A 15682-nucleotide genomic window follows, 5' to 3' on the forward strand; every position below is an offset into this window, starting at 1 on the left:
TGTGAAACTATCTTTGAGAAGTTGAAGCATTGCTTACAAATGCTCCAGTCTTGAAGATTGTAGATCCTGATAAGGAGTTTATGGTTTGTACAAATGCTTGCAAGAGGAACTTGGTGGAGTCTTGATGTAGGAAGGACAAGTGGTATGATATGAGTCAATGAAGTTGAATGAGCACAAGCATAACTATGTGACTCATGGTCTTAAGTTGGCAGTTATGGTTCATGCATTGAGGATGTGGAGACATTATCTTCTTAGCAAGAAATTTATTTTGATGAGTGATCATAGTGGATTGAGGTACTTGTTTGACCAACCTAATAGGAATGTCAGGCATGCTAGATGGTTGGCTATCCTTAGTGAGTTTGACTTTGAGATCATATATATTAAGGGCAAGGAGAACCGGGTTGTCGATGCTCTCAGTAGGAGAGTACATGTAAATCATATTTTAGCTATGAGTTCATATATGGCAAATTTGCAGTAACGGATCTTGCATGTAAGGCAACAGGATGACAAGTACCAATAATTGAAGCTGAGGTTGCAACAATAGGGTGAAGGTGATAGAGATGAGGAGTATCACTTCATGACAAATGGCTTAGTCATCTTCAAGGATAGGATTTATGTGCCAAAAAAGGTGAGTTAAAGAATCCTATCTTAAGGGAGTTTCATGTCAAGCCATATTAAGGCCACGCAAGATATCATAATACTTTGACAGCTTTTAATACATTCTATTATTGGATGAACTTGAAGAAGGAAGTGGTTGAGTTTATTACTATATGTTTGGATTATCAGGAGGTAAAAGTTGAGTGTAACCATTGAGCTGGTCTATTACATCCTATTCCGATTCTAGAATGGAATGGGAGGTCATTTCCATGGACTTCATTACAGGTTTACCAAGGACATCGAAGCAACAAGATTCCATCATGGTTGTGGTTGATAGGTTGAGAAAGGTAAGTAAGTTCATTCCAGTGAAGTCTACGAATTCATCTAGTGAGGTAGCTCAGATCTTCATCAGGGAGACAGTGAGGTTGCATGGAGTTCCCAAGAAGATCGTATCAGACAAAGATGCCAAGTTCACTTCTAGGTTTTTAAAAGAGTTGTTTGCAGGCTTGGGGATAGAGTTAGATTTCAGCACAACTTATCATCTACAGAAAGATGGACAGACAAAGAGGGTTAATAAGATTCTTGATGATATTTTGAGGATGTATGTCATGCATCAATAGAGGAGGTAGGAAGACTATATTCCATTGGTAGAATTTGCATATAACAATAGGTATCAGGAATCCTTGAGGATGCGTCCATTTGAGGCTCTTTATGGGCAGAGTTGTAATACTCCCATCAATTAGAGTGATATAGTGTACATGGTGCTAATTAGACCAAATATGTTGGCTGAGATGGATCACGAGATGCAAGTTATCAAGAGGAATATAAAGGAAACACAGGATAGGCAGAAGAGTTATGCAAATCAACATACAGCATTCGAAGTGTTTCAATTTGGGGAGCATGTGTAGTTGTGCATCAATCCCAAGAGGAGATCCTTGAGGATTGGGTCATGTGCCAAGCTGGAATCTTAGTATTGTGCGGATTTTGAGATCCTTGAAAAAATTGGACTAGTGGCCTACAGACTTTCATTGCCACCAACAATGAAAGTCCATGATGTTTTCCATGTTTAATTTCTTAAGATATATGTGCAAGATGTTGATCATGTGATTGATTGGTTTTTATTGTAGGTGGAACCAGAGGGAGAGTTCCAACCAGAGCCACAGTGAATTCTGCAGCAAAAACAACTCATGCTTTGGAACCAGGAAATAGAGTAATTTAAGGTGTAGTGGAAGCACCTTTGGCCTAATGAGGCTACATAGGAAATGGATGATCAGATGCGGGCTTTGTATCCTTCGTTATTTTTTGATAGAGACAAATGAGTTTTTGGTATATATATATATAATGGCTATTGTTGTAAATACCGCAATGATTTGTGTTATAAAGCTCCAATAAGAGGTATGTTTATTTGTTTCAACGTGATGTCATTGTAAATATTGCATCAAGATAAGTTATAAAGATTCGTAGGAAGTATGTTTTTCTTTCATCAGTTTTTTGGTCATAGGTGTAATAAAACATCAAGGACGGTGTTCTCCCAAGGAGAAGGGATTTGTAAGAACCCCGGGTTAAAGTTTCATGTAATAAAGGATAATAAAGGAAAAAGAATAAGACCAAGGTCATAGGACATGTATTCCAAGCTGGATGGTGGGAAAACATATAGTGTGCATCACTTGTGGTTAATTAATGGCTATGGAAAATGGAAAAGTTGGCAAAGGTAAAGAGGAAATAATTGACATTTAATTATGAAAATAAAGGAAAATATGGGAAAAGGGAGGTGAAGAGATGCAAATATGCATGTAAGGGAAATTAAAGGAAAAATGAAAGAAAAAGAGAGGCATCAATGATAAAAAGGCATCAGAGAAACAAATCATATATTTTGGTCAATTTTGCTTTGATCATTTTTAGAGAGAGACAGAGAGAGCTCCAAGAGGAGAGAACAATCAAGCAAACAAGCAAAGGAAAGCAAAGGCCAAACAAAGGAAATCAAGGGGACGCAAGGAGAAAGTTGGATCAACATCTTCAGCTGGAGGATTTTGCATCTAAATGGTTGTATGTGTGATTTCCTTACTAAGGCGTGAATGCATTGTACATGCATTTGTTTATTTGGTTCATTTGTTGATATTGGCATGGATTTTGCTTGTCTTGACTGTTATAGACATTTTTGTGCCCTACAACTCCAAGCATGAAATGTCCATAAACCAAGGGCTCCTAAGTCCCTAAAAGTGTTGCTCTAACCCCTAAAGGAACAAGGTCAACAGATTACAGCTTCTCCCAGAAGTTCTCCACCAGAAACTGCTCAGAATTGGTCAAAACAGGATCATTGCAGCTGCTCCACTGGCTAGGTGCATTGCATCTCACCCAAATGCACTGTGAGGGTGCGTTGCATTTCAAAACTCCCTTATGTAGGGTGCGATGGGCGAGAAATGACAAATGGAAGTGTCATTCCGCGAGGTGGAGAGGCAATGGAAGCTTCCAGAATCTTCTCCTGTGACACTTGCCTCACTGAATTCGACCAAGGATGAGTAAGAGGCCCTCAGTCTCCAAGTGGAAGCAAGAACTGACAGAGGGAAGACACTAATCAGATCACAAGCTGACTCATCCTCCTTACAGATATCTATATATGGATCCCTCATCCCAGAGATCCAGAGGCTGGAATTTTGCATATTGTAAGGAATTGATGTTGGTTTCTAGAGACAAACATCAGATTGTTGGGTGATTTATGCTTTGTTTGAGGTGAAGAGGGGCTTCTTTGTTGGGAGGTTGATGCTGGGTCGGAACCACTGGTTGTAACTCCTCTTGGATCTTTTCTTGTTTATCAATAAAAACTATTTGAGTTCTCCTCCATGCTTTTGTATCATTGATGCTTGTTACATTTGTATGGTTAACTTAAATATGATCCTAAGTTGTTTATGAATATAGATCCATGTCTTTGTATAGTGCTCTTCTTCTGTGATCTTACAGGTACTTTGTGAAGCTAGGCATACAAGGGAGCAGGTAGCTGGAGACTATCAAAGAAGAGAGGGATTGGATCAAAGGATTAGCGCAAGACACAGGTTGGTTCTTTCTATTCCTCTCTATCTATAATTCATAAAGGAAATACAAAAGTAGTTTTTCTCTGTTTGTTTCTAAGGCAGCTGTCACACCTTAGTGGGATAGAGCAGTTCTAAATAGACACTTTTCCCTGTAACAAAATGGCGACTCCGCTGGGGACTGTCTAATTAGTTTGTTTGTGTATCATTCTGTGTTGTTTGTTTCATAAACTTATAAGTAGCTTTCGAACTGCATTTGCCATAACAAATGCAAAGTAGATAACTGCTGCTTCAATACATTCACTGGATCTGTTTATGATTTAAACAGCTGATTCACAAACTATCTGATTGCCCTTGTGATAGCTCTTAGATCCTCCTTAGATCTACCCCTGATTGTTGCATTACTAATTACTTTTTACTCGGCCAAAAACCAAGGGCTAAACTGCAAACTGTGACTCGGAACCCGGACAGAGTCACGTTTCTGGCCCAGCGCAGGTACTGTTCAGAGATCCTGAATTTCAGTGCACTTCCCAAAGGGGCAACCTGCACTGCATTTCAGATTCTCTGTGTTACAAATGCACTGATCAGACTAGCTCTGTGCAGCTGTGGTTCCTATGGTTCATTCTTTCCAGTTCTATCCCTGAATTTTGCTGCCTGTGATCAGTATATGTCTATTTGAAACCTCTTTTCCTTGCTGTTATTCCGCCTCCTTTGTACAAAAGAACTGTAGATGTTTTTGTGTGTTTGTTGAGTCGTTTACAGTTTTCCTTTGCAAAAGTAGCATAGTCGTACTGTCGTCCTTTGATTTGAATCTGTTGCAAGTGTCGATTTCGATCATAGGAGAAAGTTTGATTGCTGTTGATGGTCGATTATCCTGTTACTATTTCCCTTGGTCTGAATTTGTAATTTTCTAGTGTCAAGAACGAGTGTTCATTTCAAAATCGTAAGGTGTCGCAATCATCTCTGTTTTTGATTTCAAAAAAGAGCTTGTTTATATTTGTTGCTTGAAAAGAAATTCAGATTTGTACATCAACTTTCTTTTTAGCATCAATACTAAGAAAGTTGAAAACAAATACATGCATGTGCATTTGCATATAGACAGTTTGTTTGGCTTGATTTAGGAAAGTGCATTTACAGTGTGCTCTTTGCTCTTTGTGAAAAGATTCTGTCTTTCTTTTCCCCTAGTAGCTAGGATTTTCATTGCACAAAAGAGATAAAAGTTTGTTTATCATCTTTAGATTGCATTTTAGGAATTACATCTACATCTCGTGGTGAACCCGAAAGGCAAACTTCATAAACAAGATCAACTTAAAATAAATTCAATGAATCTAACAACGCTTTGGAACTTAACGCACAACATTTAGAGGTCTAGGCTAGAGACGTATTCCGGTGTCGTAAAGCCTGGTAACTGTTGTCCTCACTGATGTTTGGGTGATTCCTCCACTTTGAGACGATAAGTGCTAGTACGGACTTGTGCTCCCACGTACCGTCGAGTATATTTTGGGAGACCCCTATAGGCTTAAATCCTTTATCCATAGGAAGCCGTGTCTGTCGCCCTATCGATCGCAATGCACTGAACACAACATTCAGGAAGATTGACTGCCGTACCGTAAAAAGTATTCTGCAGTTTTGCGATTGGTTTGGTACTCCCTCTACCTAGATCTCTAGGGTAGTCCCTTTCGTTCCTTTTCAGACTCCTTAACGGAAAAGGTCCATCTGAGGACTTGTCACTTCAGGCTCATTAAAAATTGAAGGAGACTAGAGTCATCTTTTGTTTTTTCTCGACTCTTAAAAACTGAAAAAACAAGTTGTGTCAAAGCGTCTAAAAATTTATTTTAAACGGAATATTCATTACCCCTTTCCTACGTTGATCTTGGGTTGAGAAAATGGATTCCACCAACCAAGGAATTCCCTTTGGAGGAAATCCTAGTCCCTTCTCCTCTTGGGGAGATGTTGGTGCACCCCATATGGCCACATTGTCGCTTCCAGGACTGACAATTGGTTTGCCTGTATGGCTCTTCTCAACCTCTGTCGTTCAGAACACCACTATTCCTGAACAATCGAATCAGCAATTAGACGAGTCCAGAGTTACCCACCAACCTTCCACTTCCTCTAATTCTTCCTCTCCTCCTTCCTCTTCGCTTGATGGGGCTGGTAAAGCCAAAATTCAAGTTCCTAAGGAGAAGAAGGAAAAGAAGAAGAAAGAGAAGAAGAAGAAGGAGCCGAAAGCGAATGGGGGAAAACGAGTGTCGTCTAACGAAAATCCACACACTGCACCGACCAGGCCTAAATCGCCATGTGTCATTTGCAAAGGAGACCACTTTCAGAGAGATTGTCCTTGCATCCCTCGGATCTTAAGGGACTGGTCTCCTCATTTGCACAACCCGGTGTCGTCAACCTCTGATGATCATGTTGAAAACACACCGTCAACTAGTGAAAGTGAAGCCCCAGGACAAAAAGGAAAATATAGATTTCCTTGTAAACTGTGCGAAGGCGATCATGCCGTCCATCGTTGTCCCTTCTTAGACGAAGCTAAAATAGTTTTGGATGATCGTCCGGTTTCACCGTTACAACTTCCTCCTGGATATAAAAAACTCTTGCCGAGTCCGTCACTAGTTGAAAATCCGGCTGACCCGCTCAGGTGGTCGGCCGATGCATCTGTCATTGAAGATGAACCATCTGAATCCATACCAGACGAAAGTCAAAAGGTCGAGGCGGCAGTTGACCTGGTCTTGCCTTCAGAGGTTCCATCTTCAGATGATACAATCACTGAAGAGAACAAGGATGACACCGTCCAAATTCTTTTCATAAGCACAGACTCCAACGGACATGGGGACAATTTACCCGTTCCTTTACCGCAGGAAGGAAGTTCGTTAGAGTCGTACCTGGCCGTCTATTCGGTCCCACCTCCAAGCAACCTAGTTGTCTCCTTCGACTGGAATCAACTAGGCAGACCCCGTTTACCAGCTAGTGTACCATTCCAAATTATTGTTCAAATATATAGAATGGTTATGGCTGGTACCATCATAGATGAGGGGGCTTCTGTGAGTATCCTTTCCTCAACTTCTTGGAAAGCGCTTGGTTCGCCATCGCTTTTGCCTGAGATGAGAAATCTGATAGGCTTTGATAAAGGAACCAGTCGACCGTTAGGGATCCTTCCCGATGTGCCCATAACATTGAGAGGGAAAACCGTTCACATGAACGTAATGGTAGTTCAAGGACCCCTGGATTACAATCTACTTCTTGGACGAGACTATATTTATTGCATGGGAGAAATTGTCTCCTCACTCTTTAGAGTAATGTGTTTTCCGCACGAAGGAAGAGTCGTCAAGCTCGTGGACCAGCTTTCATTTCCCGGATCATACAAAGCAAATAGTCATATACCATCCTTGAATGGTCTTTTCACGTAAGAAATGTCTCAATCTCCAGTCCGTCCTCCCGATGAGCGCGAGTGATTCAGAGGGATATGACTGAAACCCAGGGGGCATGCACCCTGGTCTGCCTCGGCAGGAAAACTTCGGGTATAGGGTAGGTTTCCGCGGGAGAATATGACTAGTCTGTACCCCCGTCTGTGATTGGAAGAGGGGGTTATTCTAGAACAAGATTCTCTTGTCAAATTTATGTGAGTTGGTGGGCGTTGCCGCTCACCTTTGTTTATTTCGGTAGACATCGCCGAAGAAGTGTTTTGTTTACGCCGTAAATAGAACAATCTTTGGTAACCTGTAAGAGGTAGGCCTCTCTCGGTAAAACAAATGTTTTAACGGACTAAAGAAGTGGTAACCTTGAAACTCTGTTTTATACCTGGGGGCATGCAAACCTTTTGGAGTGCAAACAAAGAGCGATCATTTATCTGTTTTTTGGATTGGTCATTTCCTAACTTGCATAAAGAAAGGATGTGGGGCAAAACTCTAAAAGTTTCCGTTTTTATATGGGACATTCTTATCACAAGACTGGATTAATCGAGCAGTTTTAGCACATAGTTCAAGCTCGTTAAAAAATAAACATAAGACATGAGCAAATGTTTCCACCCGCATTTAAGCTCATTAAAAAATGAACTATTCCCCGGTAAATAACCATCGTGAATGTAGTACTTCAGCCGTTAAAGCCTTGGTCGTGTTTGCACCGTCACCTCCACTTTTCATTGGCCGATCATTCACCTCCATTTGATTGTTTACCCATTTTGAGGAACAGCTGCGAAGAGTGATTTCACTAGCCATTCTTGTGACACTGCCGTGATTGGAAAATTCCAAACCTTACCTGGAATCAACTGCTACCCGTTTTATCACTCGTTCCTCAAAAGACGAGTCTCCTTTAAGCTCTTTTCAACTGACTCGTAAAATATGAAAAGATTGCCGAGCCATTGGCCTCTCCAGCTCGTTAAAGGGACAGGAAGTGCTATCCCTCCTCTAGATTTTAATCTTTTTGGACCTGAGGGATTATTACACAAAAAGATCGAGCGCTTGTTTTGTTCGGCTCGTTAAAACTATCGAAAATTCATCCCTTTTGTATTGTTTTATACTTTTTCGGACTTAAGGGATTAGATGACGAAAAAGGAATTTTGGAGTTACCTTTACGTTCCTTTTCAGACTCTCTAAAATTGAAAAGGACCGAGTTATCTTTGTCGTTAAACTTGTTAAAAAGATTAATAGCGACAAACTTGTCTTTAGACGAGAACGAGTTTCACTATCGCTAGGCTCGTTAAAACATAGCGGTGGGTTTGCCCGAAGGGCAAATTATAGAACAAGCATATGTTATCCTCCTCAAGCTTGACAAAAATAAAGAGGTACTGGTCAGCAATGACTGGGGAAAAATTGGGAAGAAAACTCAAAGAAACTTTGTTGGTAGCAAGTCGCTCTTGAACATGACACTTCCACTCCGTGTCCGAGTCAGGTTGGGTTGTTTCATTCACCGATCACATCACCATGGTCACACCATACCATCCACATTTGGGGTTAATGCTACCAATCCATCACATCAGTGTCGCCGATATGTTCAAGAGAAGTCATCCAGAGAAGTCACCTGTGTCTCACCCACTACCATACATTATACTCCATTCTTTCATGACCGCCACCCTGAACCTTATATCACCAGATCGTTTTCACCTCCATCAAAATCATTTGCTCCGTTCCGTGTCATTGATGTGGGATTCATTAAGGCCCTCCTGTGACGGATCACTTCTTGTCGACATCAGCTCATTATCCAAGAAGTTGATCTAGGAACACCTCATTCAGTACTTTGAAGCTTGCATGCCTCAATGGCAAGTTTCTCACTTCCGACGACAGGTTTACATCAATGGCCTTCGACCGAAAGATTTTGCGTGGTGTTCGACGCCAAGTCCTTTATTCACACCACGTGAATTGTACTGCAGTACCTTGAGGATCATTATCATTATCGGTGATTCCTCTCGCGCTTGTTAACAGTTTACATCATTGACTGGTAATCAAGCGATGTCTTTCCATGTTCAACTTCAGAACATTTCTCACATGGATCGACTTGTACTTCGAGTGAAGATTGGACGAGATTGAAGACCCTGGATCTAGTTTCATCCATCCGGGCTGCGATATATATTCAGGGAAATAAAGACATTAAATGTGCAGCATTGCAGCACAGATAATCATCCTTCCAAAAGGATGATGGCTCTATCAGAATCATCAGTCTACACTCAGACGATTGTCTGTCCTATGTACATGAAAATGAATTTATAAAGCTGAGCATGGGAATGCCCGCCTCAGCTAGATCATGAAAACAGTATGAAGATAATGTATTGTATTGTATCTTATTACAGGTCTCCTCCCAGCATTGAAAGAACTTCGGATCCTCATAATAAGGCATTTCACCCGACAACGGCCTCATACTTTAGGGGGCAACTGTTATAGAAATTTTTGTGCCCTACAACTCCAAGCATGAAATGTCCATAAACCAAGGGCTCCTAAGTCCCTAAAAGTGTTGCTCTAACCCCTAAAGGAACAAGGTCAACAGATTACAGCTTCTCCCAGAAGTTCTCCACCAGAAACTGCTCAGAATTGGTCAAAACAGGATCATTGCAGCTGCTCCACTGGCTAGGTGCATTGCATCTCACCCAAATGCACTGTGAGGGTGCGTTGAATTTCAAAACTCCCTTCTGTAGGGTGCGATGGGCGAGAAATGACAAATGGCAGTGTCATTTTGCGAGGTGGAGAGGCAATGGAAGCTTCCAGAATCTTCTCCTATGACACTTGCCTCATTGAATTCGACCAAGGATGAGTAAGAGGCCCTCAGTCTCCAAGTGGAAGCAAGAACTGACAGAGGGAAGACACTAATCAGATCACAAGCTGACTCATCCTCCTTACAAATATCTATATATGGATCCCTCATCCCAGAGATCCAGAGGCTGGAATTTTGCATATTGTAAGGAATTGTTGTTGGTTTCTAGAGACAAACATCAGATTGTTGGGTGATTTATGCTTTGTTTGAGGTGAAGAGGGGCTTCTTTGCTGGGAGGTTGATGCTGGGTCGGAACCACTAGTTGTAACTCCTCCTGGATCTTTTCTTGTTTATCAATAAAAACTATTTGAGTTCTCCTCCATGCTTTTGTATCATTGATGCTTGTTACATTTGTATGGTTAACTTAAATCTGATCCTAAGTTGTTTATGAATATAGATCCATGTCTTTGTATAGTGCTCTTCTTCTGTGATCTTACAGGTACTTTGTGAAGCTGGGCATGCAAGGGAGCAGGTAGCTGGAGACTATCAAAGAAGAGAGGGATTGGATCAAAGGATTAGCGCAAAACACAGGTTGGTTCTTTCTATTCCTCTCTATCTATAATTCATAAAGGAAATACAAAAGTAGTTTTTCTCTGTTTGTTTCGAAGGCAGCTGTCACACCTTAGTGGGATAGAGCAGTTCTAAATAGACACTTTTCCCTGTAACATTGACAGTGGTTTCAACCTTTCCTTTCCATTTCCTGGATAGCCATGGTGTGATGGTGTTCATTCTTGGTTGAGCTTTTGGTTGCCGGAAGGTTTTGGGACCGGGTGAGGTGGTCTCAAGAAAATCCCAAGGGTTGGGGGTGGAGATGGTTTTCTCTGGAAGCCCTCGATAGGTGGGTGGAGATAGGAAAATTCCTCAAGGTACGGTGAAGGAATTCTGAGGCATCTAAGCTTGGTTTGGTTTTGTGATCTCGAGACCAGTTTAGGTGAGATCACGGTAGATTGAGGGTGGAGGTGATTTAACCTCCAGAGTTCCTGTTTGTTTATTTCTTGGTTTATCTCATGAGATCCAACATTCATGCTTGGAATATGGCATGGGGGTGATTGGATGAAAGAAAGATTTGGTTCAGCCCAATCTATGGTCGGGTGGTACGTGGAAGTCCTTGACTTGGTTGACTTTTGTATATGTTAATTAGAGTTATTTTCCTATTGCAATTAATGAGCACGTGTCCTTGTTAATATGGTGACTTTATGGTAGATTTGTCATGGTTTCTATTTTGGTTATATGCATGGTTCTATGATGTGCTCTGGCTATGGCTCGTGCTCATGAATTGATAAGATATTTAATGGTTGATGAATGCATGGGCTAACAAGTGTTTTTGAAGCTAGCATGAGAGGCCATAGAGCCTTCTTGGTGATTCTCAAATGATGTTTAGAAGTTTATGATCAAATATGGATTCATGACTTATAGTTTTCATGTTTACCATATGTTTGATGAAATGGCTATCACGTACTAGGCATATCTTGGTCAATTTCTTGTTCAAACTTTGAATGGATTGCATTGTTATCATATTGTTTATGTTTTTGGAAAGTTATAATAGTTCTAGGCAGTGGTCTAGAGGCTAACCTGAAAAGTGGCACTGATCTGGCGACCTGAACCATTTCCTGGCTTCTCCTTTCTTGAGAGGTTTTTTGCTCAAGAATATGAACGTGCACAACCAAACCCTAATGTTCCACGACGATGACAACAACGAAGGCTTTGATCACGTGATGAAGGTGCACATTCACCACTTGGCTAGTTACTCCTATTACAAATGCCTTTATATTTTATTTTTTCAAGTTTTATAATACAAGATATATACAAATAATTGTATATATCATTGGTGACTCCAAATCTAGATACCTTTAAACGGATAACCCGGTTGGCTTCAGATTTATGTCATACCCCCTTAGATGATCCGAAACTCTTGGTAACCATCGCCAATATGAGGAGACGACTTGAAGAGTTTAGGCAAACTCATCTGCTGTCTCCTAATCCTAGAATAGGGGAGAGCTTAAGACCTCTCACTCCTACTCGTGAATCTGACCCCATAGTCACGTCATCAACTTCACAAACCAGGGCTCAAACTATCTCCATTCCTTTTACTCCTCGAAGCAGTGCACCGTCTTCACCCTCTCAATCCCTACCACCCTCCCCTCCTCCTCCACTAGTCATGAATTCCTGGGTGAATGCTTGATATCACCCCCTAAACCTTCCAAGGCCATTACATGATATCCCACCAAAATATGATAAAAATTTGCGTATGTTTGATAATGAAAGGGAGCGTACTGCTAAAGAACACGTAGTCAAATTTCAGGACTACGATGAAAATATTGGCGTGGAATACGACGATATCTATATGAGACTTTTTGTTCAAAGCCTTGAAGGAGAAGCCAGGAAATGGTTCAGAACAAGATGATTTGGGAAAAGTCCACCAAATAAGAAGAAATTTGAGTCTTTAGGGTACCTCAAATCCTAATGAGATCCCTAGTCTAAAAATAAGTTCTAGTCTCTCTCATCTCCGAAGGAATTTCTAGAGCAAAACAACATTCAATCAAGCATGTAATTAGAAGAGGGAAAATCTCATAACTCTCTATCAAATCCTACAAATCCAGTGAAAAAGTCTCCTGAAGGGCACCAACAAAATCCATCACTAGAGGAAAAGGTTAGCTCCTTTCAAAAGAAACTAAAGTAAAAGCCCTACTAAAAGAAATGGATCTCGATAAAATTATATAAAAATTAAATTTTAATATATGATAAAGATTAATATTTATTTTTTATTATTTTTATGTTTATTTAGGTTTATTATTACTTAATTAATTATAGTTTTTATTATGATTTTGTTTTTTAAAATCATTTTTAACGCCTACCTTCTCAACTTTCAAGATACCAGTTCAGAACGTAGGGAAAAATCGGTTTTGGGTGGTCCTTTTTATAAATATAATACTTGTTTTTTAAACTATGAAGTACAGAGTGGCAGTTTCGTTTTTATCATTGATCATAATACAGACACATTTTTACAATTGGGAATAGCTAGAACATTCAAAGGCAACCATATGTTTATTTCTGGAATCAATTGAGCGAATTTTTAAAACAATTAAAATCAAATTGGCTAAAAGTGTAAATTTCTGTTGAAAAAAAATATCTGATCATTTTTCAAAATCTATAGAACATTAAAGTGATATAGAATATTCAACATCTTCCGGATGGTATAGAAAAGTAAATTTTTATTATAAAAACATATTTACCATATTTTAATTTCACATTTAGTTTAAAAAAAAATAATAATAATTAGTTAAATAAATTTAATATTTTATCTGGAAAAATAACGTACATTTATATTTCCAAACCCCTATGAATAACTTTTCTAATAATAAAAAGTTAAATCATTATTACATATTTTAAATAGAAAATATTTTATTTAAATTTTCACTTTTATTTTATAATTTTTTATTAGTCTTTCTTTTAAGTAATATATTTACATGTTAATCACTATTACTTTAGTATTGACCAATATAATCTATAATGTTTAATTTTGAAAAATAAATATTTTTTTTTTCAATATCATTACAAAAATTATTTTTCAAACATTTGATTGAACCGTAAATTTGAAAGTTTTATTGTAGCTTTTGTGCCATATAGATAACTACCTCAATTTTTTCTGCCATAATTTTTGGATGCAATTTCAATATCTATTTCATGAAATTTATATTTTTATGGAGTGATTTTTCATAGTTAAGTTTCATAGGAAAACCAACCAAAATAACATATTCATTTAAATTAAATAAATATACTTACCAGGATACAACATTATTTATGTGTTCACACTTTAATAAGTGTTAGTAAAAATGTAAATGTGCAGACTTAGTAGTAGTTATTACCCACCAAAATTTATGCATCCTTGCTCTTAGTTGACAATTAATTTTTCCATTTTATATATCAATTTACAATTTTTATGAAAACGTGATTTATACTTATGTGGGAGTGACTACATTATCTTGGGACACTTATTTTATTTTACAAAATACATTATGTTATAAATTCAATTTAGTCCTAATTATAATTCTTTATTTTACGAATCGATAATGTTTTAAATTCAATTTAATCATAATATTTACAACTTAAGTTAATTTTTAAGGTAGAGAAATTATTTAAAAAAAAATATAATTATAATTTCTTTATAAAAATAAATAATTTATAATTAAGAATATAAAATTAACGATTAAAAATATATATTTTTGGTCCAATTTTTTAAAATTTAAATTTAAAAGAAATAAAATATATAAATTTTCATAAATTTTAATAATCAAATTTTTAAATAAAGGAGAGAATAAAATTCTGTCTTACCAACAAATTTGATTCTCCTATGTATTTGATGGATTTAAAGTGGTTTATTTTTTTTAATTATCTTAACCTATATTATGTATGCAATTAGATGTTTTTATATTGTAAGAGTGGGATGTTTTTATATTGTAAGAGTGACTTGATAAATCTAGAGGGTTTTTATTTTATATATATATATATATATACAATTAAATGTTATTTTTTTTTTTTCGACAGTAACGGTTAATTTTATTTAGGGCGGCAAACAAGCTGCCGCGTGCTCTTACAATGCTGCGGAGTCAGAGACAGAGTTCTGAGGAAAGCTGATTGGGTTTGGATTTGTTCGCCCCTAATCCGGAAATTTACCAGTCCGCCCGATGTTCTGAATCCGAGATTTGAGCTTCGTCGACTTTGACCTGAGTTCTCTCAATGCTGGCTGTTGGACAAGGTGGAACATCGCACAGTGCCAGAGGACTTCCTTGGGCGGATCCTGATCTTGCTGTTCATAAGAGCATCGATGCTATTGATTGGCGGAGAAACCTGATTGTCCACGTTTGCTTTGGAGAGATTGCTTCTGCAGTGGGGAGCTCCATCGCAATTTTTGCGTCGCACAGAGGATGCTGCTTTTCGGAAATGAGAAGCTCTGGTTATGTTGATCACGGCCTTCAGGTTTGATAGTAAAGTGAAGATCAAAACTGGAACTGAGTTGCCCCCTTGGGGATCCTTTGTGGGCTCGTGAAAAGCAGGTACTCGACAGGAAACAGAGGCCATTGAAAGGAAGACTGAGATCAGGCCTGAGACCACCGTTTTACTTAGATTGAAGATACTTTGAGATGAGGTCCCGTAGAGCAGGGTAATGAGGAGAAAAGAGATAGCCCTTAGATCAAATAGGGTAGGAGGTCCGGTCAGCAGATACATTAAGGAATGGAGCATGAAGATTCAATCGAGTTGACCACCAGGGATCTCCGAGTACAGAGGGAGCCAAGATTGGCCTCCATATCAGCTTGAGAATTGAGATTCCTTAAAATATGAAAGAAGGAAATTTTATTGAACTTGGGCAGTAATAGCCGGATTTTTCTGATAATAGTGGCTAAATGAACCTGATGGGAGGTCTTAGGGTAGAGCAATGCCTGGATGATAAGTCTAGAATCTCCAAAGACAGAGAGAGAAAGGATATTTCTGTTAATCGCCAGGGTCAGCCCCTGCCACAGTGCAAGAGCCTCCGCTCTGTTGTTGGTTTCGATTCCTAGACCCCAATGGAACCGCAATTCCGGAAAACCTCCAGGACTCAGTAGAACTCCACCACTGCCAGCAACCCCAGGGTTTCCTTTGGAGGCCCCGTCGAAGAATAAACAATGATCATCCAGGGCCGATCTCCACTTAATGAACTCCAGTTCTTCCAGCCTAATCTCCCAGTTGGCATGGGCGAATGCAGGAGGAATGGGCCTTTCCTTCAGATTTGGAACCAGATCTTTGAGCCATTGCTCCTCCTCTTTGACCAGACTCAT

At 39.0% G+C, this 15682-nt stretch overlaps 1 protein-coding gene across 1 annotated transcript; it reads right to left on the bottom strand.

Moving 5' to 3' along the window:
• Positions 1 to 15091: 15091 nt before the first annotated feature.
• Positions 15092 to 15682, bottom strand: LOC149183777 (uncharacterized). The gene has a single exon (XM_089415080.1). It carries the CDS (start codon positions 15680 to 15682, stop codon positions 15092 to 15094), a length of 591 nt encoding a protein of 196 aa, XP_089271206.1.

This window comes from Pinus tabuliformis, chromosome 3_2, assembly GCF_031772625.1.
Source record: "Pinus tabuliformis cultivar Carrire ecotype Pingquan chromosome 3_2, CPIR1, whole genome shotgun sequence".
Classification (NCBI taxonomy): Eukaryota; Viridiplantae; Streptophyta; class Pinopsida; order Pinales; family Pinaceae; genus Pinus; species Pinus tabuliformis.

Bases quoted from the DNA above. Each gene is read 5' to 3' on its own strand.
- LOC149183777 (XM_089415080.1), bottom strand. From the start codon at position 15,682: ATGAGTCTGGTCAAAGAGGAGGAGCAATGGCTCAAAGATCTGGTTCCA.